We start from the raw sequence: 24,930 nt of genomic DNA on the forward strand, positions 1-24,930 counted from the left end.
TCTCTACCAATATAAAATTGACTGAGTCCCTTAATGTATATTGGTAAAGGGACCAGGTGGTGAAGCCAATGGATAAAGCCCCTCCTCCCGGTGCTTCTATTCTAAAAGAGAAACATATCAGGTATAGCCAGCACCAAGTGAAACACAAGGCAGCATTCACCCTACAAAAAGACGACAAAGTGGGAAGCAACATAGAGTAATGACAAAAGCAATTAACCAGGAGTCAGGATGCCAAGAATTAGTTCTGGTTTTAACAGTTCTTAGTCCTGTGTTCTGAATTAAGTCATTTTAGCTGTTTCAGCCCCAGTTCCTTGCTCTGTACAATAATGGTAATAGACTAGATGATTTCTAAGGTCTTATCCAGACTGATGTTTCATGAAATCTAGTGCTTTAAGGTTTATAAAAGCACTTCACAATATTATTCATTTTACCTCCATTACAACTCTAGGAGGTAGGTGCTATTATTATTTTACAGATATATAAATTAAGGCAGAGGTTAAATGATTTGCCCTAGGTCTTACAGCTACTAGTGTCTGAGGCCACATTAGAGCTCAGGTCTCCTGACTCTTAAGTCCAGCATTAAAAGAGTGACAATCCAGATGATCTGTTTTTGAGTTTTGTTTTGTTTTGTTTTTTTCATAAAGGCAACGAAAATCTACAAATAAGCTTGAATTTCAGAAGGCAATTAGACAGGTAAGTAAATGAACTGACAGACTTATTCCAGGCAAACACACAGAAATTCAGCTTCAAATATTATAGTATAAGAGAATTTGAGTACTTCAATGATGAAGTCTTCTGACTCTTAAATGAACTTTCATATAAACCTCCTGGGGACAAAATAATGGTCAAAGACTTATAGGAACTAAAAGTTTTGTGCCTGTATTTAAATCATGTCATACATAATTTTACACACTCCTAAACTATTCCCAAGCCCAGTTCTGGACTACAAAGAAACTTAACGAACATGCACAGAAAATAAACATCTTTAACTTGCTAGAAAGGTCACAGAATTCCATTATTATAGATCACACTGTCTTAAATGTGGAAGGGACCTCAGAGGCTGGGATCCAATCCCTTCATTTTAGAAATAAGGACATATGTGTGGGGAGGAGTTAAGTGCCTTGACCAAGATCCTAGAGGTATTGACAGAGACAAGATTTGAACAAAGATCCTATTAATCAGTATTTTCCAAATTTAATACTCGTGGATAAAATAATTTTATCATCTGGTCTGGTTCATTAGCCAAAGCCAAGGTAATTGAACGAAGATATTAATCTGAAACTATAAAATGAGTAAATTTTAAAAAATCAAAGAATGTGTTTCTTGTCAGCATGTTAAATATTAGAAGTTTGAGATTTTTCAGCAATATATTCCATCCCCACAATAATTACATTATTATTTTATATAAAGAACAAAAGAATTGATTTCCAGTGCAAGCTATACTAATACCTTTAGCAGTAAATCACAAGTAGTACAAATTAAGCTTTTTTATGCTACATATAAATGGTAAATGAGTGCTCATTTCTGCTTGGTTTTTGCTCTTTGACAGTTTCTTACCAATGGTTACTGGCAATAACTCTTCCATGGATTCCTCTACCTGCTGCTTTATTTGTTTGGTCAGTAGTATGCCAGTTTTCTTATACCGGTTTTTTGCTTCATCCACTAGAAGTTTAAATTCATTCTGATGTTCTTTACCTGAAAGATAAAGATCTTCTTAAAGCAAAAAGTAAAAAAAAAAAACCCAACTACCCACTATTCACATACTATGTATCCAAAAGTACATTTATTATATTAACAACACATCTTTATAGTACATTATGGTCTGCAAGGCACTTTTCTCACAATGACCCCATAATTTGGGCTGTCAGTAGTCAAGGATCTGTGATTGTAACTGCGGAAATTACCTCCACCACCACAAACAGCAACCACCTGTAACTTAGTAAAAACATCTTAGTGTGTGAGTTGGCTGAGGTTCAGTGAGCTGAAAGGGCTGCTGGCCCAGGATCTAACGTCTGGCTTGCAAGTGTCAGAGGCAACAATGGCACCCAGTTTCCATGAAACAAAGTCCAGTACTCTATCCACCATGCTCCACTATCTCTCTAAGCTAGGAAGTACAAGCATTATTTTGCGCACTTGACAAATAGTTAAGTTAAGGTGTAGAGAGGTAAAATGAATTCCCCTTGGTCACAAAGTTGGTAAGTGTTAAAGCCAGCATTTGAACCCAGCTCTACTAACTCCAAGACCAATGTTCTTTCTCCACTAGACTCTGCTGCTTCAAACCATAGCAGGCTAATAGGATAATTTGGTCAGTGACTTAAGAACCACTTCCAATAAATTCTCAGAGGATGGAGAACATCTGGGCAATGGCATTTTGAAGGATCTACCCATGATCCATTATTTCTTCCTTTCCTTTCTCTCTTCTTATTTCTATAAAGCATAGGCTTTGAATTAGAAGTGAAAAGGAGATTAGAGTGTCAAAAGACTAGAATGTCTCTGAAGTGTGGGGCATGAAGAGTCAAGCTGAAAAGAATTTCAGAGACTCTTAGATCTAGATTGGGAAGAAAGATTAGAGATCATCTTATCTACAAATTAAGAAATTGAGACCCAGAGAAGTTAAGTGATGTGCCAAAGGTCACATAGAGAATGATAAGGCGGAGATTTGAAGCTAGATCCCCAGCCTCAAAATCCAGCTCTTTCCAACAAACAATCCCACCTCTTTGAAACACCTCAGAAGCCACGGTGCTCAGTAATAGTGTGACCTTTGGGAAGCCACTGAACCTCCATGTACCCACCTGTAAAACGAAGGTGATGGTCTAGATGAGTTTAAGCCTGTACTGCTATCCCTTTGGTTCTCCTCTGTCAGTGGATGAAGATACTTTACTGAAAATTGAAACTGTCCCTCCTGAGTTCCTTCATCTATTCTACACCATTCTATACCCTCACCATTCCCAAAAATGATGGTGATACAAAGACAAAAGGTATTAATAAAATAGATTAAGGAATTAATTTCTCTCTAATCACATTTTATAATGATGATTTGACGAGGAATTATCTGACCAAAACAGTATGAAATAGTGAACAGAGTGCTAAGTTTGGAGTCAATAAGACTTGGGTTTGAATTCTCTGACACTTATTAGCTTTGTGACACGGACAAATCATTTACCCTTTATATACCTTAGGCAACTTCCTAGACTTTACCTCCTAATGCGTAGTAGATCAACGTAGGAAATTTCCTTCCACCAATTTAAATCACAGATTCTATAGTTTTCTATGGCTTACAAAATAGACAATTTATCCTTTACATTCTTGGCTATTCCTAAGATTGTGAAGGGCTTTAAAAGTAAAGCATAAGAATCTGTATTTTATCCTAGAGACAAGAAGGAGCCTTTCTCTAAACCAATTTCCTATCAATGACAACACATTCTTTCTAATTCTAAAATGACTTGATTTTTTTAAATGATATGGAAAGGATTAAAAAATAACATTAATTGGGCTGAGTTCAGATTTCTCTCAGAACTCCCCAAAGTTAGCCAAAAGAATAGAAGGTAAAAAGTCAAATCTATCCTCTTCCTTTGTTCTAACATAAAGTCAGCTTGCAATCCAAATCTGTGTTTTTTATCATTGCTGGCACAAGCCATAAGGATTAAGATTATAGGCCATGTAGAATGTAAGTGAGCAAAAAAAAAAAAGAATGTAAGTGAGCATGTCAGATTTTTTTAAGTCAACCCCCTGATGAAGTAATTTACTAAAAGACCATAAGTTTCTAAGTGATGACTAAGATTAATGTCTCCTGAGAAAGAACACATGCTGATTAACTTTGGAGAAGGGATTAAATTTGGCCTCCTCAAAGCTATAGCAAGGAGTCCACAGCTCTCTTTACAAAGGTCCCTCCAAATATGGGTCAGAAACTGATTTACTCCCTAAGTCCAGAGCTGCCTTAGAACCTAACTAGGCTCCAAGGCATAGCAGCACAACAACATGTGAATTCCCTTGCTGAAATTGAGTATTATTCTCTAAAAAAAATTATTTGCAGTTATTTAAGTCATTTCTACAGTATCATCTGTGCCTTAGATTAAAAAAAAACCCTAATTCTTTTAAATTCCTGACAAACATTTTTTTTCAGCTAGGCAATGGGGTTAAGTGACTTGCCCAAGGTCACACTGCTAGTAAGTGTTATATGTCTGAGGCGGCATTTGAACTCAGGTCCATCCTGACTCCAAGGCCCATTGATCAAAGCTTCCACACTTCTTACAAGCAAGGAAAGAAGAAAATAGGGCACAGTATTCTAGTAAATGCCTAGATTACCTTATGGTTAATAAAAGCTTTCAGGCACCCCAGGATTACACATTATACTCAGCTTCTTAGCAACAGTACAACATTGCTCGCTCTTGTTCAATCTGTGATTCACTGAAACTCTTTTCTGCTATATTTAGCCAAGGTACATAACTGCCCTGACTCCATCCCACCCTACCCCTAGTATTTAGTATTTTCAGATCTTGTTTTCTCTCTCAAAGAGACCCTTTTACTATTTGTCCCTACTGAATTTCAAGAACTAGAAAACAAAATAAATAAATCAAAATATCGTTCAGCAAGCAGGCAATGTGAAAATGAGTTACAAGTTAGAAGAAAGAAATTAGAAATCAAAGTGAATCTAAAACAAAATAAAATGTGATAGTTATCGGTAACAGAACAACTGAGGAGGTAGTCCTGGTAGGGCTACATACCAACAAATATCATTAAGGAAAAAGAAATTCTCAAGTTAAAAAACTAAAATAAAAATGATCCTGGTAATTATACAAATGTTTTTTAAATATATATATGAGACCTATATATAGCAGCAATGAAATTAGTCTAAGAAACAGTATCATCAAATGGCCTAAGGATGAAAATTGAAAGTTGTCAGGTGTTCTCTGTTCCAATCAAAATGGCATAATAACTGATCTCATCTACAGCATTCTATTTCCTGCCTCCATGTCTTGGCAGATGCTGTTTCCTTACAGTCCTAAAAGGCATTTTTTCCTCCTAACCTCCACCTCTTGGAAATCTCTATATTCTCTTCCTTCCCCTGATCCCTACCCCTCTTCCCTTGGTGCTCTCTTCCTCCTGAAATCCCTTTGCACTTACTGGATACCTATTGGTATTTACTTACCTATGTGCTTTTTCTATCCCCCACTCAGACTTCTCCACCCCTCAGGGAGAAGATGAGCTTCTCTGGGAAAGGGACTATTTCATTTTTGGCTCAGTATTGCCAACAGGCAGTTCAGTGCCTTATCCTAATAAACATTCATTATATTGTGACATATACTACCTCAGGTTCATGTTATATATAAGTCTCTTGGCATCTCATCTCTTACTATTTAACAAAATGAGAACAATCCAATTCTCTCTCCCACAGAGATCTTTTGAACACTATTATTCACAAAGTACTTTGGGAAAAGAACAAAGTGGAAAGTAGTATCATTATTAATAGAACAGAAAGTCAAACAGACCCACAAGAGAAGTAGGATGACTTTAACTAAGTAAATACTTTAGATAAATCAAATCCACTTCAGCCTAAGACTAAGATTCACAAAAAGCTATATAATATCACTTTTTAAAATTGAAGGTCTATAATTAAGTGCTTGTTTTGAAATTCTGCTAAAATGAACAATGAAAATTGCACCAAAAAATAATAAGTAACCCAAGTTCATACTGTAAAAAATAAAATTACATTACTTACGATATTTACTGTGAATATCATCTATTTCTTTTTCTGTCTGGTTCTTTGTAAATACCATGACCTGAAACCATTAAATAAAACTTAGCAAAGGCAAAGAGAATGACAGAAAACCAAAATGAGTGCCATGCATTAAAAAATCTCAGATGCAATAGTTTAAAACAACAAGAAAGTAATGAATTCTTTCTACCATACTCAGACTTAGGAAAAGTAATTCCATCAAAATAAAGTTTTAGTGACCAAAACACAATGCCATACAGATAGAAGCCTCTTTCTTATTACTAAAGATCACACTACTAATGGATTTCATTTAGGATGATTCTCTTATAGCATTCCTTCACAAATGAATATTCTTAAATATACCAAACTTTCTGTTCTATATCTATGGACACTTAAGAAACATTTACACCTAGAAGGTTAGTAAACTTCATTTTCCTTTTTTTTTTACATTCCTAGTAAACATTTTCACATTAATCATGTTGTAAAGAAGAATTAGAACCAATAGGAGGAGCCACAAGAAAGAAGAAAGAAAATAAAAACGAAGGGAAAAAAAAGGGCAAATAGTATGCTTCCATCTGCATTCGGACTCCACAGTTCTTTCTCTGGATGTGGGTAGCATTTACCATCATGAGACTTTTGGAGATGTCTTAGATCCTTGCATTACTGAGAAGAGCTAAGTTTAACAAAGTTAGTCATCGCACAACATGGCTATTACCATATACAATGTTCTCCTGGTTCTGCTCACTTCACTCAGCATTGATCCATACAAGTCTTTCCAGGTTTTTCTGAAGCCTGCTTGCTCATTATGTCTTATAGTAAACTTTATTTTCTTAAGGAAGATAGCTCGTTCCTTCCTCCACTTCCAAACTCTTCACCAAATCAAGGCATAGTAAAATAATATTGATTCTTCCTCATAAAAATTATTGTACAGGCTACCTTTTCAAAGCAGGCTACAAACTCCAAACAAATTTTTCTTTCCACTTTCTACTCCTTGAACTACTTCAAATATCTATGATTTAATTAGTGTGAGCAGAAAAAAAGAGAGGGTAGGAAAAAAAAGAAAAAAGTTTTGTTGTATATTTGAAAGGAATAGCAAAATATAGTTGCAGTTTCACAAACCATCATCTTTTTTATTGTACTGTTACAGAAATGCTTGTTTTATTCCTTAAACATGTATTAAAGTAATTAAAAAAAAGAAAAAAGAAAAAAAGAGAAACTAAGGTTACCCTGGGCCTCAATGAAGAAACTAGACTTCAGGGTGGGCTTTCCTTTATAAAAGATTAAAAAGGAATTGGATCATTTTAGGTCCTAATGAAAGTAGAAAGAAATTCTTCTACTACTACTACCACTACTACTAATGTTGTTGTTTGTCCTTCATTTTTGAAGAAGACCAATGACATCACAATACTGGAATCAGGGTAAGGTAGGTTCAGCTGTGGATGATCAGTCCAATACAAGTTCGGAAGGATGACATAGTAGATGATGAGTGAGGTCTTGATTTGCATGTGAATAAGATTTAAGTGAGGCAGAGCTGCATGCCTCAATGTCTCTTCCAGAGTCAACAGAGTCCAGAGGCAAGACAGAAGTCAAGATTACTACCAATGGCTCAGGATGCAGTGGGTGACCTTGGCATCTTCTATGTTTGACCGAGCTCTGAAACTTCACAGCGCTTGCTTTAGCCATTTTCATGGCCACTGGAACAAAACTGTTCTTATCCGCTCATTCAGCCAGAAGAAGTCTTCATATGCTTAGATAGGTATCTCCCAGGAGTTCAGGAGGGACCAATACATCTGGTGAGAGGACTTGCTGAGCCCTTTCAGGGCTACTCACACACCTTTTGTGTCATCCTGTCACTGAAATCTCACCTGTGGCTCCAAAAAGCTGTAGCATGTGCAGCAGACACACTCCGGTGAAACTGTCTCAGCAGATGGCTGAAGATAGCCAACACACCTACTACTAATAGCTAGCATTTATGTAGAACCTATGTTCCAGGCACTATGTTAAGCTCTTTACAGATATTATCTCATTTTTCTCTTCACAAGAACCATAAAAGGTAGAGGTGCTAGTATTATCATCCCCTTTTTACACAGAAGAAGAAATGGGGCAGACAGAGTTAAGTGACTTGTCACAGTAAGTGACAAGTATCAAACACAGTAAGTGTTTGAGGCCAAATTTGAACTCAGGTCTTCCTCACTCTGGGCCCAGAGTCTATGGGACTATGGCATACATCCTATAGGATCCCCAGCTGCCTCTACAACAAACAGGTTTACTGACTATTTCATTTCCAGCCAACTATGCACCCACAGCAGCAGCTTCTCTTATCATGAACAGTCTAAAAAATAAAAGTCTATTTGGGAAAACATGAAAACTTGCCTTGAAGTATGATTTGCAAGCAAAAAGCAGACCTAAGTTATGGGGCCATCTGTTAGCGACTGTTTTCAATGTTTCTTTCCCTACAAGCAAGCTAGATATAGACAAAAGTGAGAAATGTTATGTCTCACCTTTCATTATAATCTCACTGGAACACAAAATTCAAATTGATTTTTAATACTCATTTCCTCTAATGATAAAAAAAAAAGCAGTTACTTTTTGACGGTGTTTTATGGTTTACAAAGTCCTTTACATGTATTATCTCACTTGATCCTCAGAACAATCCTGTGAGTTGGACACTAGAGATGCTATTATCTCCTTTTACAGATGATGAAACTAAGACACAGAGAGGTTGAGTGACTTGCTCAAGGTCACAGGACTAGAAAATGGCAGAGCCAGGGCCTCAAAACAAGGTTCTGATTTCAAAGACAGTGCTCCTTCTTCTTTAACACATTGCCTTTTCAAGGGTCATAAAATCTTAAGTTTTAGAGCTAAAAGAAACCTGAGCCATTCACTGGTCCAAACCCATCTTACAGATGGGGAAACTGAGGTCTAGAGTCCCTAACCAAAATAACATGATTAACTGCCTGATGCCATAGCCAAGACTAGACTCCATGGTTTCTAACTACCAATCCAGTGCTCTTTCCACCATACTTGACATTGATGATACACTCTAAACAAAAGTTAATAAGTGGCCCTGCTTTGGACTCCATCCCAAGTTAATATCCACAATGCAAGAACACAATACATTATGCTGAAATGTGTCTCAGTATGTTTCTTATTGAAACAATTTCATTATGTTTTTCTATTTTTTAGTAACAATTTTAGACTTCCTTCCTGAAAGTTACTGAAACAGACTCTATAAACTTACATTTTCATTCAGTGTATTTGATTCAAGACGTACTCGAGTCTTCTCCATATTTTCAACTTCTTTAACTATTTCAGCAACTGTTAAAATAAATACATAAAGTTGTGACACTGGTGATTCTGTTGACATATGTAATCTAAAAATTGAAAAGTCATATTCCTAACCTCTCCTAAAAGTCTTCCTATTATACTGTTTATGGAGTCTTAGAAGACGAACAGACAATCTCTGAAAACTAAACTAAGATCATGAAACAATCCCTGAAAACTAAGCTAAGACCATCAAAATAGTTAATATCAGATACAACTTTAATTACAGTTTGAATCCAGCTATTCGGAGACCAAAGCATAGCATCGTATATTTATCCTTTTAGTTAACTTGAAGATATGACCATAATGATTTATTTTAATTCAACAAATGATTGGGACTTACACTCCACAAGGCTAGATGGGTCTCTGGCAGAATTCTGAAAAGGTTAACTGGCCACTTGCCTCATCATATTTTATCCCATTGCTAATCTTCCATATTGAGATGACAGCCAACCTACTATGTTCTTCACCATTCCCCATTTGTCTGCCATCCCAACCTCCTTGGCACTCTGATTCCAGATGGAAATGAGGATATTCTCAGAATCAAGATGCCAAATTCATCCACAGATACTTATTAAGCATTTATCACATGTAAGGCACTGTACTAGGCTGTGTGGGGGAGACAACAGAGTATCAGAGACCAAGTTCCTACTCTCAAGGACTTTACACTCTACCTAGGGAGACAAGAAAAGTATGTATACATAAAAAGATAATGGGAGGCAATAAGTCCCAAACGAATGGTAACAAACAATAAGTTCTAACTAATTCTGAGTTAGACTGACCAGGAAAGGCTCCATGGAGATTTTGAGATTTGAAATGAGGTTGTAAGAATAGGTAGAGCTTAGGTGAAGACAGATATATTCCAGGAAAGGGTAATATCATGAGGAAAAATGTAGACAGAAATACACAAGAAATATTTGGGAGAGTAAGTAGACCAGTCTGGTTAGAACAGAAAATACTTGACAGTAAATAACTGAAGATGACATCCGGAAATGTACGTTGGGAACACACTGTAAAGAAAAATGAGCACCTAGGTAAGGAGTCTGCACTGTATTCTATTAGCAAAGGACAGTCAGTCAAGTTTTTTTTTGTGAAGTGGATAGTAACATGAGACAAATCAAAATTATCAGTGGTCCAGCTCCCTGCCTTCCTCACTTTAGAAACTCTGAAAAAATAAATTCTAGGACTTTAAGTTGGAAGCATCAAAGACATGGTTTACTCTCACCCAATGTCAAGTTTGAAAGCTGAAAATAAAACTAAAAGTGATTTGTTATTAAACTTCAGCAAATTTAGAAGGTCAAAGTTTATAGGGAAGAAATCTTTACGCTAAACTCTACTTCTTTTCTACATGTAGGATATACAACTATTCCAACATATTTTTCACAGTTTTGTAAGAGAAGTTTTCAAACAGAACAATTTTCAAAGATATCAGTCTTTAAATTACATTATAACTACAATCTATAGATACTTTTAAGTTCAAGATAGTTTTAAGTAATATTGAAAATAGTTTCTAATTCTTCACCAAGAGTCTTATCCATTGGTTGGCAATTGTCCCCAAATTCTTTTGACTACTGTGTCAGTGAAGAGATATGAAAAACGAGGATAATCTCAGCAATCAAGCCCCACATTATACTTTGTGGATAATTACAAGTGGAAATAAATGAGTGCAGATTCCATTTCAGTGTTTTCTTATTTAACTAGAGAAAAGTAGATTCTGGGGCAGTGAGGTGGCACAATGAATAGAGCACCGGCCCTGAAGGCAGGAGGTCCTGAGTTCAAATCCGACCTCACACTTGACACTTACTAGCTGTGTGACCCTGGGCAAGTCACTTAACCCCAATTAGCTAAAAAAAAAAAGTAGATCCTGAAGAGTATGAAAAATAAATCCCAGGAAGAGGTCAATGTATTCCAACTGGCACTGTTTGAAGTTCTCATTATGTAAAATATGATCACTGCTTCCAGCCCAATGAAAACATGCAGGGCAAATCTGAATAATGCTACCACTCCATGGGATGGCTTATTCACACTAATTAGTATGAATAGAACCTCATAGTTGGTTTTAGTGAGTTTTCTGGAAGAGAACCACAATAAGGTGTACAATAAGTGTACCTGTTATATTATGTCATATGTATAATTATGCACATACTATATGCATAAAAAGAAAAATCATTACATGAGAAAACAACAATGCTGCCGTATTGTAATTACATCACATCTCTTTGGTCTATCATAAAAAATTTATCTGTATGGTAACTAAAATGTTATATTTGGACTGTTTGGCATAGGATTCGGGTTAACCTCTTAAAAGATAAACTGACTTATTTAGTCCATCTTTTCTACAATGATGGGTTCAAAGAGATAGGGGGACACTTTCTGTCAAATCATGCTTTAATGAGTTAACTGAGCCTCTGTTTAGAAATACAAATCTGAATTTTTAACAGCTCTCAAGTTTGGCCTAAATTTATTTTTAATCTATTTTTCGTATTTTATTTGGATCTATCATTTTGACAAACTTTTCCCTTAGGCTCCAGGACAAGCAGGCAATGAATGAAAGGCATGATAAAGAGAATGAAAAAGTAAAGAAAGACAAAGTGAAGTTGCTCTATTTTGGACTGTCATCTCAATCCCAACATGGCATTTGCGCAACCTTTTAATATTCAGCCAAATGAACCGACTGATCTCGAGGAAACGAAAGGCAGTAAACAAACTATTTTGAAAAATCTGTTGGGAACTTGATAGACTCAGGTTGTGTTTCTCCACCTCTGGCAAACACAACTTCAATCTAAAAGCAATATATTTGCAATCATACCTGACTTGGGATGTAAAGAATCACACTGGGCATTGTACATGTGCACAAATTCTTGATGCCGTCTAATAAGCTGCTGTTTGTTCCCTTGACTAGAGAGTCCGTATTCCTTGAGCTTTTTCCTTAAGTCCCGGTCAGAGAGTAAGTTGTAAACAATTTTGGGCATTGTCTTCCTTTTATTAATAGAACTAAAAAAGATTTTAAAAAAAAGTTTAGTAAACATTTTAGCAGAACTGTAATTTAAGAATCTCAAAAGGGCTCTTTCCTGCTGTGTCCAGAGAGTGAAGATTTCAGTTCAGCTACCACATGGGAACTGTGAAATGAACTGAGGAAGGATGGGAGTTGGGGGAGAGAAGGAGAGAGAAGGTATCTTTCCTCTTCCCCCTCCATGGCTCTGGGTGTTTGTACTGTTGCATTGCATTTTTTTTTATTGTTCTTCTCAATTTCAGATGCCAGTGGTGACCCCAACCTTACAAGACACTTGGAACTATGGTGACCTTCCAGCCAGGATTCTAGGTAGAATGTTGCAGTCAGCCAGCCCAGCAGGAAAGCCCTGAGAAGCCAGGGTGTCCTGGGACTTGAGCTCAAAGTGGGTTTTGGATTTAGAACTGGGACTGCATTCTATAGGAACCAAGCTAAACTGTTTGTATATTTGTACCTTGGGAGTAAATATTTCTTTTTGAAAGCTAATCCTTTAAATCCTTAATCTTTAAAAGCTAGTGGTTAATGGAAGTGGGATGCCGGTAAGCCCCTGTTACACTTGAGGGAACACCACAAGTGAGTTGCATTAGTGTGATTTTGCAAACTTTTCATGCGTTGATTAAGTATTGATGCTTTTCATATTATTGAATTCTTTATATAAATATTGATACACTGATACATTCGGTATTACTGAATTCTATATGTAAGTATTAATATTAAATGTTATGTGAACATCACTAAGTTGCTACTGTCTAGTAGAAATGTTCATATTGTTCTTTTGGCATTTAAACCAACCTAGACTACTTGCCTTTTATGAAAGCAAAATGCCCTACAACCTCTTAGGATGAGATACCTGTATCTAAAATCCATAAGCAGCTCACTTTCTTTGCTACTTCTCTAATTGAACCTACATGTCTTCTTGTTCTGATTGATGATTTTGCGATTCCATTTTGCTTAACCTAGCAGTGGTATGGATACATAGGGGGAAGGGGGTAGACAAGGGAGGAATTTAGGGCATTATTTTAGGAAAATAAGGACCCAAAAGAAATTGCCTGGACTTCTATGGGTACAGAGGGACCCCTAGAGAATTTGGGTGTACTCTGTATATAAAAGTACATTTTTTTTTGTCTAAACTCCAGTTGAATGCCATTATACAATGAATCATGGAAGAGTTTCCACCTAGCACAATTTTCTCATCTGAGAAAGAGGTAAACCCTAGTTGACTGCAGGTCCTAAATCCCTAAGGGTAGAGCTCCAAGTAATCTGGAAAGCTCAATGTGAACCAGGTTTCCCCACAAGATGAGAAATCAGTTTTCTTTGCCTGTTTTTGCTCTTTCATTTGTAGGTTAAGAAAGGCCCTGCACATCTAAGGCTATGCAAACTTTGGAAAATATTCCTTGTCATAAGAATCTGCAAAACTGTGTATTGGGGGATAATTATGATTTCTATTTGCATATGTGGGATTGATTAAATGATCATACAACATCGACTATTTTGAAACTTAAGTATATGACACTGGGGAAGCAAGTGAATAGATATTGCTTATGCTTTCCCAGAGACCACGAGGAGACTCTCCTTAATTTGGTTCAAGGACTGCGTTAACTGAAAAATGCCTTAATGCGCATTTGCTAGGGACACCAACTTTGAAACAGGGGAAATGTGCAATGGGGTCTTTGGAGCATGCTCAGATGGCCTAATATGGATACATCCTGCTCCCCTAAATCTCCTAATATGTCCCCTTTCACCAGATGGCCAACATGGAAATTGGATCCATAGTAAGCTTGGAACCAGGATTCCAAACAAGATGTTGTAGCCAACTAACCTTGAGGGGAGCTCTGAGAAGCCAGGGTGTAGGAATGAAGTCTGAGGACAGTTTTGGACTAGGACTGGACTTTATTTATAGGAAGGAATCAGGCAAAGCTGCTCATATATCTGTTTCACATTTTAAAGTTATGTTTTATGTTTCATATTTTTTAAGTAAAGTCAAAGCTTAAAAAAAAGAGAATCTCAAAAGGTACTTCAAAGCTTCTGAGATAGTAAATGGAAAACACAGACAATAATAACCATAGTCACACCAGTAAGAGAAGCAATCAAGAGAACTCACTCCCTTTCCTGTTGCTTTAGTTTTCAGATTACCTACTCTTTTTAAAGACTGAAATATAATCAGCAATAATCTGATCAATTTGGAATTAATATATTAAAGGAATATCACTGGATATGGAAATGTGGAATAAAACATCACATAATAAAGAAAACAATCTGAAAGCCTGATAAAGTAAGGAGTTCTGAAGCATCAGAATACACTGTGCATTATAAAGGGAGGAGTCATTAGGAGAACAATTCAGTTCAATTCAACACACACTAAGTTGTGTCATATATGTGTGGGACAAGTGAAAGTTTCTCATGCGTAAGCTATGCTCCAAAATGTAGTGAGGCTTCAGCATGCGCTGGGCCTAGGTTTAGCTTTCATTTTTGGGGAATGGGGGCTGTGCACCAGCTGCCCACTCCCTCCCTTGTTTTGTAACCACCCCCTCTTTTGTTTTGTACCTTAACTTTACCAAATAAGGCAATCTTCTAGCTCCCAAGCCCGTTTTGAGTAAAATGTATCTCTTGGGTTCTAAACATAGTGTGAGGTCTCTTGCCTCAGCCAATGAGGATAAAGAGATTGAGAGGAGGGCTTTTTGGAGTGGTTTGTCTAAGACTATATATACTGCTTGCTGTTGTTTGTGCTTCACCTCTCTATACCAGTCTGCCCTGGGTAGGAGATGCCCAACTCTTGCGCAAGACTTGCTAGAATAAAACCTTCTGTTTTCTACCTGGAGATACCTCTGAGTTTTTATTTGAGTAAGTGGTCTCAATCCCACTCATATACAAGATACATTGCAGGGTCCTGGGATACAAAAACAACTGAATATTTCCTATTTTGAAGGGGCTTATATTACATTCTACTTATCATGTAAATAAGTAAGCTCAAATTTGAAGGAGAAAACATTGAGCCTGAGAAGTAATCAGGAATGGCTTCGAAGAAGTGGCACTTGAGCTCCCCCTTGAAGAAAGCTAGGCTTCTGAGAGCCAGAGGGGGAAAAAAGGGTTTATTCACTTTTAAATCATGTTCTGGAAAAGGCATCTCACGTGTAATAAGCAGAGCTGGTTGGGCAGGCATTTCAGAGAGTGGTTCTTTTCAGAACAAGTTTTAAAAGGTTGCTTAACTATCTCGGTGGAGAACAAAATTGTACCTTGTATATACTGTAGATGAAAAATCTTTGCAGTTAAAAAGCTTGTTGTTATGATATGAAGGCAAGATTGTAATATGTCAAATGTAATATATTTAGATGCCTTTAGTTTCAGACGCTTATAAGAGTTCCTCTCGACCATTATAATAGGCCTTGCTTTTGTTGTATTTTGTGATTTAAAAAGCAGTCTCACTTCTTTAGATATTGTAGCTATCTGGATACATAATAGTTTCACAAGATTTTACTTTCTAAGATATCACATATTCAAAAAAATGCATACACAACTTGTACTAAATACTGCTGTGTCCCTCTATAAAAAGTCAAACCAAAGCTGACAGTTGCACAATAAAGCCTAACATTAGAATATTTTAAAGTTTTTCATAAATTAAAGAAAAGAATATATGGCCATACTTCAGTTTTTTAGGTAAAACATATGTTTTTATTAGTGTATTTTTTAATCACTTCTCGCTTTACAAACATAAATTAGCTTTCCACTTCTTAGGAAGATCATGATAACCTGTATAGTAGAGTACAATCATTTGTGCTGTTCTTAATTTTCTAAAGCACCTTGATGACAGTGAATGTTTGGTGGTAAAGCATCCTCTATTGACTCACCCTCAAAAGGAACAAAACCTTGCTCTCATCTAGCTAAAGATAAAAATGAAATTATATTTTAATTAGGACTTGCTATAAAAAGCTTCCCTTCTCCCTTCCCCCAAAAGGATACTACAATTATACCATACACTCAATAAGCACCACAACGAACATCAGAGTTTATACTTAAGGTTTTATACATACCAGTTCCTAATAAATGCAAATTTAAAAAGAAAATTTAGACATGCCATATATTCAAAATGCTCATGGCAAAAACATTCTGTATTCCTGTAAATAAAATTGCTTTATACTGAAAAAAAAATAGGGATGGGGGAATATAGTTGAGAAAACAATGGTTGGTACCAGATTGTGGTGGGGCTTTAAGATGCCAGACTAAAGAATTTGCCTCAAGAATAAAATACAAGAGGGAATGAAGCAGTGAAGGTTATTGAGATCAAACCTATTCCTAGAGAAGCTGCTAGTTGTATAGAGCAAAAGTATCAAACTCCAGAGGGTGGGCAAGAACCAGGTTAAAATGTAGTTGGGAAACGTAACAAAATAAAAATTATATAATACAACATAAAATAATGTTAATTTGTGGTTTTTCTAAGTCAATATATGGCCTGCAGGGACCATTCTGTTTGATTCTATTGGTGTAGAAGACGGAATGGAAAGGGAAGAGACTAGAAGTTGGAATTCAGTTAGGAGTTTATTACAATCATCCAGCAACAACTGCTTAGAGCCTGAAATGCAATGACATCTGTGTGGGTCCAGATTTGAGAGCTACTATGAAGGTAGGACCCATAAGGCCTGGTCTGGTTTGGTTATGGGGGCAGAAGGGGGAAGATGAGTCTAGAACGATCATACAGTTACCAATCTAGGTAACTGGAACGACGGTGGACCCATTAACAGGAATAAAGAAAGAGGGGGAAAGGCAGCTAATTGAAGTAGGAGAGATTTGTTGAGTTTGGTACCAATGGACATCCAGAGAGTTAGGATAGCATAAGAGCACTGGTGATCACTTTTCAAAGAATACAAGGTAATGTAAGTAAGAATTTAACTTTATCCTTTTGTCTCCATATCTGGATGTTTAGGACTAGTTCTCTCCAATTATATTAATTGGGCAGACACATCATTAACAACTACCTAGTTTAAGTTCAGGAATTTGCCAGGTACTACTGGGAATATAAAAGAAGTTTAACATATAAACTCAGCCTTCAAAGATCTAGGCCTTAAAATATGGTTGGAAAGAAAGGAGCTAAACACATAAATCTTTAATTATAGTATGTATAAGGAAGAATCAGCAACTTAGATAATTTTTATTTCTCAGAAATATTACCTATGATCTACACAGTACTACATATCCTTCTTACTATATATGGTACAATACACACAACTCTTAGCTTTTCAACAAAGGTGACAATTTTACTGTTCATGTTTCTGAAATACACCGTGTTGAAGACACATTAAAATTTACTTGTTACTAAACCATCCTTCTATTAGTGCTAAATTGCAGAGAATAGAATATAAAAGTGATAGAATTTCAGAGAAGAGAGAAAACAGTGTAGGTTGGACAAACTGGTGAAAGCTTCATGGAAGAGGGAAAAATGAATAAGACTGGAATGACAATAAAAAGAGTCTGTTACAGAGGCTCTGTTAGGTAATAATGGAAATGGTGGCATAATATCCATACATTTTTCCTAGAATCCACAATATACTTGTTCCACAAAGCCCAGCTCCAGTGCCTGCCTTATTGTGGGTTCTTGAAGACTATGAATTGATCAATAAGCACTTCTTATGGGTCTAGGCACTCTGTTAGGTACAGGGAATACACAAACTAAAGTCATTGTGCTCAAAGAGCTTACATTCAAACAGGACACACACACACACACACACACACACACACACACGTATACAGAGGAGGGGAAGCATTATAGCAGCTAGGGAAAATTATTAATGTGTAGTGAGGCTGGAAACAGGTGTTGAACAGTGTTGAAATGCCAGGCAAAGTAGTATATATTTTACCCCACCACTGCCTCCTGAGTTCTGATTAGTGAGCCCAGAAGACACTATCATAATCCCTTACATCTTCTCTTTTCAAACATCCCTACATCCTTTTGTGAATCCTCACATGACATGAACTTGGGGCCCTTTTACTGTGTTGGTTGCTCTCTTAAGCACATTTTCCAGATAACTAGCAATAAATGATCAATATTAAGCATCTACTATGAGCCAGGCACTGAGCTATTCCCTGGGGAGACAAAGACAAAAGGGAAACAGCCCTTGGCCTGTATAGAACATATATAATATAAATACAGTATCATTTTGGAAAGGAGTGCATTAGGAGAGGCTTCATGGAGAAGGTGGTACCCAAGTCTTGATTCCAAGAGGTGAAAGTGAGGCATGCGTTTCAAGCAGGGGGGGCAATCAGTGCACAAGCAATGCAATAGGAGGGTGAGCATCCTGTGTGTGGAACAGTGAATAGGTTAGCATGGCTGGACTGAAGAGTACATGGAGGGGAGTCATGTGTAAGAACACTGGAGAGGTAGGAAGGAGTCAGGTAATAAAAATATTTGAATTGTAAATGGAACAGTTTATCCTAAGGATCCTAGGAAGCCACCCAGGTTTACTTTGTGTGTTGAAGGGGTGAGGGATACCAGCAGATCTTCACTTTAAAATCATTTTCGAGGGGCAGCTAGGTGGTGCAGTAGATAGAGCACCAGCCCTGAAGTCCGGAGGACCTGAGTTCAAATCCAGCCTCAGATCAAACACTTGACACTTACTAGCTGTGTGACCCTGCGCAAGTCACTTAACCTCAACTGCTTAAAAAAAAAATCATTTTCGCAGGCAAGTACAAGATTAGAGTGGGAAGAGACTGAAGGCTGGGAGACCAAACAGGAGACTGTTATGATTGTCCAAGCAAGAGGTAGAATTACTGGGATGTCTGCATAAATGGACAGGACTAACTACACATATATGATGTTGTAGAGATAGAACTGACAAAATCTGGCAAATGTTTGTATGTATAGGTTGAGTAAAAGTTAACAAGGATGTAAAAGCATGGAGAATGAAGGCCTCTTTGTTTTATGAAATAATAATAAAAAATATTTTGTCAGCATTGTAGTCTAAAATCCTTGATCTCATCTGAATAAAAAAATATTTTTTTAACTATAACTATTTTTTAACAGTTTTTCTTAACTATAAAGACTTAATCAATGCCAAGGAGATAATATCTTATCCTAAAGTCCTCAGTTTCACTTGAAAACAAACATCTAATCAGTTGGTTTTGGTTTTAATTTAAATAGAAAACTTAATTAAAATCAGGAAGGGATATTGATTATCAGAAACTAATAGACTTAGTGACATTTAGTCTTGCTTATAGTAACCAGACTAAAGAGTGAAAGTGCACTTTAATTCTTAAAATTAAAAGGAGTATCCATTTATTTGCCTTTGACCAGACTGAAAGAATAGTTAAAGCAGAGTAATTATTTCAGGAAGATAATTTTTTCAAAGGTGTACCAGCATTAATACTACTATAGCACTATTTGATATATCAAAAACGAACAAACAAACAATCCAAACCTAAAATCACTTTTGTTTTATCTTGCTCTGGAATTGTATTTTGTTTCATGATTACAGGGAAAAGGAAAGGGAAAAGGAATAAGAATTTATATAATGCCTACTATGTGCCAGGCACTGTGCTATACTTTTACTATAAAATATTAGTAGGATTAAGAGAAAATTACAATTAGCATGGAAACCTGCTGGTCTGGTATCTAAGCATGAATGTATCTTAATAAATTATCTGATAGATCTTAGCTATAAAAAAAGAATATAGTTTTTCTTCCAGTTAAATAATACTGCAAAGACTTGGATTCCAATACTTAACAGAAGCTGGAATAGTCCTGGAATGCTTCTCTTCTAAAAATTTCATGGCCAATTGACTAGAAATAAGAAACGACTTTTTGAAATACCTAAGGAGGTTTTTTGGAATACAGCTACTCAGTCTTGCTGACTCCTCATTTAGGCTCAGAATCTGATGGTTTAAGACAAAAGGCCAAATTTGTCAGACACATCGAAGAGGCATGTATGCATATAACCTTTCTAAGTTCATGTCCATATACAAAGCACACGTTAAGGGCTAAATCACACTAGGATAAATCTTCACCATGCTTAAACTTAGCCAACATCTGTCCCTCTGGACTGTTTGTGTTCCTGTTAGGGAAAGAACCTGAAGGCAAGGGAGATTAGACTATAATTAACCCTATGACCTAGTGACAGTTCTTTAAAACAAGATGGAGACCATCCCCAGTAAGAAGAAATTTAAATACTCTTAGTTGATCTAGGAATCCCATGAACCTTGTGGTTATCTTCCCTGGGTTTCCCAACTGGCCTACAAGTGGCAAGTGTAGTTTCATCCCCACCTTGTTTGTTGATGGCTTCTTTAATAGATATGGACTAACTCTGTTAGATATAGAATGGTAGTAGATATAAAATTTTCTACACAAAGAAGACAGAACGGAATACAGTGAAACAGTAACAAATGCAGTGGTTCCCTGTTATGAGGATGAGGTTCAGACCAAGATGGTGAAAGACAGGGAAGTCTAGAACTCAGCTCCTCTGGTAATTCAGATCTAAGTCTAGATCCCCCAGGTGGGGGACTATCAAATCAGGCTCCTGTGGTTATGAGCTTTAAGACTGCATTTCTACTATTCAGACGAAGAACTGAATGTACAATAGAAAAAAGTGGGAAAAGGTGCTAGAATGTGATACAGAACCTCTGAGGATTAAAACAAAAAGATTGTCTCAAGAAAGACTAGCATTTCATATTTTACCTACTATAGGAAGGAAACTTGCAAATTCTTAGACAACTGAATAGGAATCCTACAGATAATAGGCTAAACAATTTCAAAAGAAAGATCACCTGATCTGAATATTAACTCAAAAGATTAGGTTAGGTGGGTGAGTGGTTGCCAGCAAAGAAGCTCTTTCTTTCTTTCTTTTTTTTAAGGCAATTGGGGTTAAGTGACTTGCCCAGGGTGTCACACATCTAGTAAGTGTCAAGTATTTGGTCTGAGGCCGGATTTGAACTCAGGTCCTCCTGTCTTCAGGGCCGGTGCTCTATCCACTGTGCCACCTAGCTGCCCCAAAGAAGTTCTTTCAAAACAGACACGAAAGGAGGCAGAGGAAAGATGACAGAGTAAAAGAAAGCAATACTGTGAGTTTTTGTCCTCAAACTTTTCCTAACAAACTTAAAAAGAAAAACCAGCAGACCAAATCCTGATGGGGAAATCTTGAAAAAGTCACAGTGAATCCTTTGTCCAGCTGTGACAGGGAGGTCTATGGACACTACAGACCCCAGGGTTGGGCCAGGAGCGTGCTGAGCTCGGAGCCTATGGAAATGCTGTGCACCAGGGCAAAAGAAGGTCTCTGACTCATTCCAGGGTACCCCCAATCCACACTAGGGCATTCCAACAGAGACAGGTGCCTCCAGGCAGCTTTGGTGCCCATGACCTAATCCCAGGTGGCAGATCCAGGGCAGAGGGAGGAGGGGACCTACACACGGCAGTGGTGTTCCAAGTAAGAAGTCCCTGAATAAAGGAGGAAGCTCAGATGCCAACAACAGGAGCAGCAGCAGCTGATAAGGCTCAGACTTCAGATGCAAAGTTGGGTCTCACTTACAAGTTTTGGCAGAATTAGGTACAGACCAACATTTCACACCACATAGCAAGATAAACACCAAATAATATGACATAGACATAAAAGGTAATATCATAAACAAATTAGAGGAGCAAGGATGAAATTATCTTTTGGGTGTATGGATATGGGAAGAGTTATTGACCAAATGAGTGATCCTCTTATCCTCTAATAAGACCACTCTGATATGGGGAAAATGACCGTTTTGATGGCATTTTTTAAAATTTGAACAAAATTAATGCAATTAAAATTAGAAGAGAAACAGGTAACTGGAGGAAAACTTTGAAGCAAGTTTTTCTGACAAAGGTCTTATATCCAAGATATATATATGGAATTCATTCTAATTTATATTTATTTTGCTCCCCAACAAAAAAAGGCCAAAAGATTGAATATTTTTCAAAGGAAGAAATACAAACCAGAAATAATCATATTGAAAGAATGTTGCAAATGACTAATAATTATAGAAAGGTAAATTAAAAGAATTCCACCTCACCCCCATCATATTGGTCCCCCTCAAAATGGAAAATGATAGCTGTTGGAGGGGCTATGGGAAAACAGTCATACTAGTGAACTTTTGGTGGAGCTGTGAATTGGTCCAGACATTTTAGAAAGCAATTTGGAACTATGCCTAAAAAGTTATTAAACAGCACATACTCTTTGACTCAGTATACTATCACTACTAGGTCTATACTCCAAAGAGATCAAAGAAAAAGGAAAAAGTCCCGTATGTACAAATATTTAGAGAAGCTCTTTTTATAGTGACAAAGAACTGGAAACTAAGGGGATGCCAATCAACTGCAGAATAGCTAAATGAAATACAATATGTGAATATAATGGCATACTATTTATTATTCCATAAAAAAAGACAAACGGAACAGTTCCAAAGAAACACCGGAAAACTTATATGAACTGATAAAGAGTAAAATGAGTAGGACCAAAGAATAATTTAGACAATTAAAATAGCATTGTAAAAAATGAACAACTGTGAAAGACTTAAAACTTCAAAAGACTCTGATAAAGACCAATCATGATTTTAAAGGGATTGATGATGAAGAATAATGAGAGGTTATACTCAAGATGCAGAACAAGACATATACTTTTTTAACATGGTCCATTTAGGACTATGCATTTTTGTTAGAAAAGTTTTATTTTTCTTTTTTTTTTCTCAGTTGGAGGAGTGGTATAAAGAAGAAAGAGGAAACAAACGTTTAATCAAAAAAATTAAATTTTTAAAAAGCCTTAATAAAAGGAGGCTCCTCGGGGGAAAAGCAAGCCAAATGTGAGTTTGATTTACTTGATTACAGTGAACTAATTTAAATTATTTTGTAGTATTTAATTATCTAGTAAATTAGAAGCAAATTCACATAAAAGGAACTACACAAATAGGAAGAAAGTATTAGAACAGATCATGCAGTCACACTTTTTAAGCAAAAACCAAACTGAAAAATAGTTTATATGAGAAAAAGAGAAACTCTGCCTTGTTAATCTGGAAGTTTCATCTCTAATCACCCAACAGCAAAATTATGAAATGAATTCAAGAAACACTGCAAAAAAAAAATGAGTAAACCACATGGAAGCAAAAAGGAAACTGGTATAGTTTGAACATTACAGGGCCATGGGGTTAGATATGAAAAAAAGCATAATACATAAAATATTGTCCTAACTTGCAGCCAGGTGGCACAGTAGATAGAATGCCAGGGCCTGGAGTCAGGAAAACTCATCTCTCTCAGTCCAAATCTGGCCTCAGACATTTACTAGCTGGGTGACTTTGGGCAAGTCATTTAACCCTGTCTACCTCCTTTCCTCATCAGTAAAATGAGCTGATAAAGGAAATGTCCAACCATTCCAGTATCTTTGCCAAAAAAATCCCACATAGGGTCACAAAGAGTCAGACACAACTGAAACAAACAAACAACAACAATTTGCAAGACACATCTCCAGCAAGTGACAAAATGAAAAACTAGAATACCCCAATTAGAATATTAAATAAGATTCAGAGCAGAGAAGATTAAGGTTTAGAAATTAATAAGACTATATTAAAAAGAAAGTAAGATGCCAAATCAATACATAAATAAATGCAATTTTGTGACTTATAACAAAATCACTTTGAGTTAGTTATAGTCAGGAAGTAGAAAAAAAGGAGTAAAAGAATTAAAAGATAATTGAATCTGCCCAGTTTAATCTTGAAGCCCATTAATTAAAAGACAGTAAGAGTACAAAATGTTCTTAACATTAGAATAAATATAATAATGGCAAAGAAGAATAAGAAAATGTTTAAAGTGCAACTAAGGACATAGCAGGTATTAACTGATCAAGAGTCCAGACCAGTGGCCCAGTTTCTGATTCCCCAATAGAAAAAGATAGATCTAGGGAATCTTCACTTTTCAGAGACTAATATAAGGGCTTCCTTTTTGCCAGCTCTCAGTGTCCAGAAAGGGCTAACTGAAAAGCAGCAAGAAAAGAAAGCTCAGGCTTCATAAATGCCTACAAAAGTTTAAAGGTTTTAACTTCATTAGGAGAAGGAGAGACTAGTTAGACAATCAAGAAAATGAAATCATCATGAGGATACAGCCACAGATTCCACAATAAATCTAAGATTAATCATTAATAATTGCGGGGAAGAAAGCTAACAAAAATAACACCAACCATTAAAGGCAATGTTGGGCCTACAGTCAGGAAGACCTGAATCCAAATCTGGCCTCCAACGCTGTGAAATATGCGACCCTTGGCAAGTCACTTTACATCTAATCTGCTTCAGTTGCCTCATCTGCAAAATAGAGATCTTAACTGCATCTACCACCCAGGGTGGTTGTGAGGATAAAATGAGATCATATTTGTAAACCACTCTTCAGATCTTAAAGTACTATATAAATGCTGATTATTATTAGTAAAGGGGATATCAGGCTTTTTTTTTTCAACTCAGAATTCTGCTTTCTTCACTTTCAACTCTCAGTACTACAAGATGTCAACAGATGTCTGAGAATTCATTAGAAAAATCAACAGAGGAATGAATTCCTAACTAAGAGCTTCTAATCTACTGGTAGAGCTTTCTAGAAGCCGGGACCATCACCAAGAACAGAACAAACATGAGAAGATCTAAGTAGAAACCCCAATTTTAAGGGAAATTGAGGCTTGAGAAATTCAGTGTTTCTCACAAAGTCCCCAGATTCGTAAGTGGTTATAGCCAGCTCTCCTAACTATGCTCCTATGCTATGCACACCCCCACAAGTAACATCAAGCATTTCATCATTTTTACTTAATCCAAGCTCTAGGTTTATGGTCACTTCCTTATGTGTGGAGACTCCTAGGGTCCAAAACCAGCCCATTCAAATGACTCACATCATTCCATGAACTTTTAC

General features: G+C 36.6%; 1 protein-coding gene across 6 annotated transcripts in view; it reads right to left on the reverse strand.

The window, feature by feature from the left end:
* Positions 1-24,930, reverse strand: part of RAD18 (RAD18 E3 ubiquitin protein ligase) — a 179,026-nt gene that overhangs the window by 114,553 nt on the left and 39,543 nt on the right. For all 6 annotated transcript variants that reach the window (XM_020973790.2, XM_078152174.1, XM_078152172.1 and 3 more), the window contains exons 7-10: positions 11,850-12,034; positions 8,958-9,034; positions 5,720-5,780; positions 1,558-1,695 (exon numbers count right to left, since the gene is read on the reverse strand). In XM_020973790.2, coding sequence (XP_020829449.1) covers positions 1,558-1,695; positions 5,720-5,780; positions 8,958-9,034; positions 11,850-12,034 — 461 coding nt within the window. The remainder of the gene's footprint in view (positions 1-1,557; positions 1,696-5,719; positions 5,781-8,957; positions 9,035-11,849; positions 12,035-24,930) is intronic.

Source organism: Phascolarctos cinereus, unplaced genomic scaffold (assembly GCF_003287225.1).
Source record: "Phascolarctos cinereus isolate Bilbo 61053 unplaced genomic scaffold, phaCin_HiC Scaffold_4;HRSCAF=312, whole genome shotgun sequence".
Lineage (NCBI taxonomy): Eukaryota > Metazoa > Chordata > Mammalia > Diprotodontia > Phascolarctidae > Phascolarctos > Phascolarctos cinereus.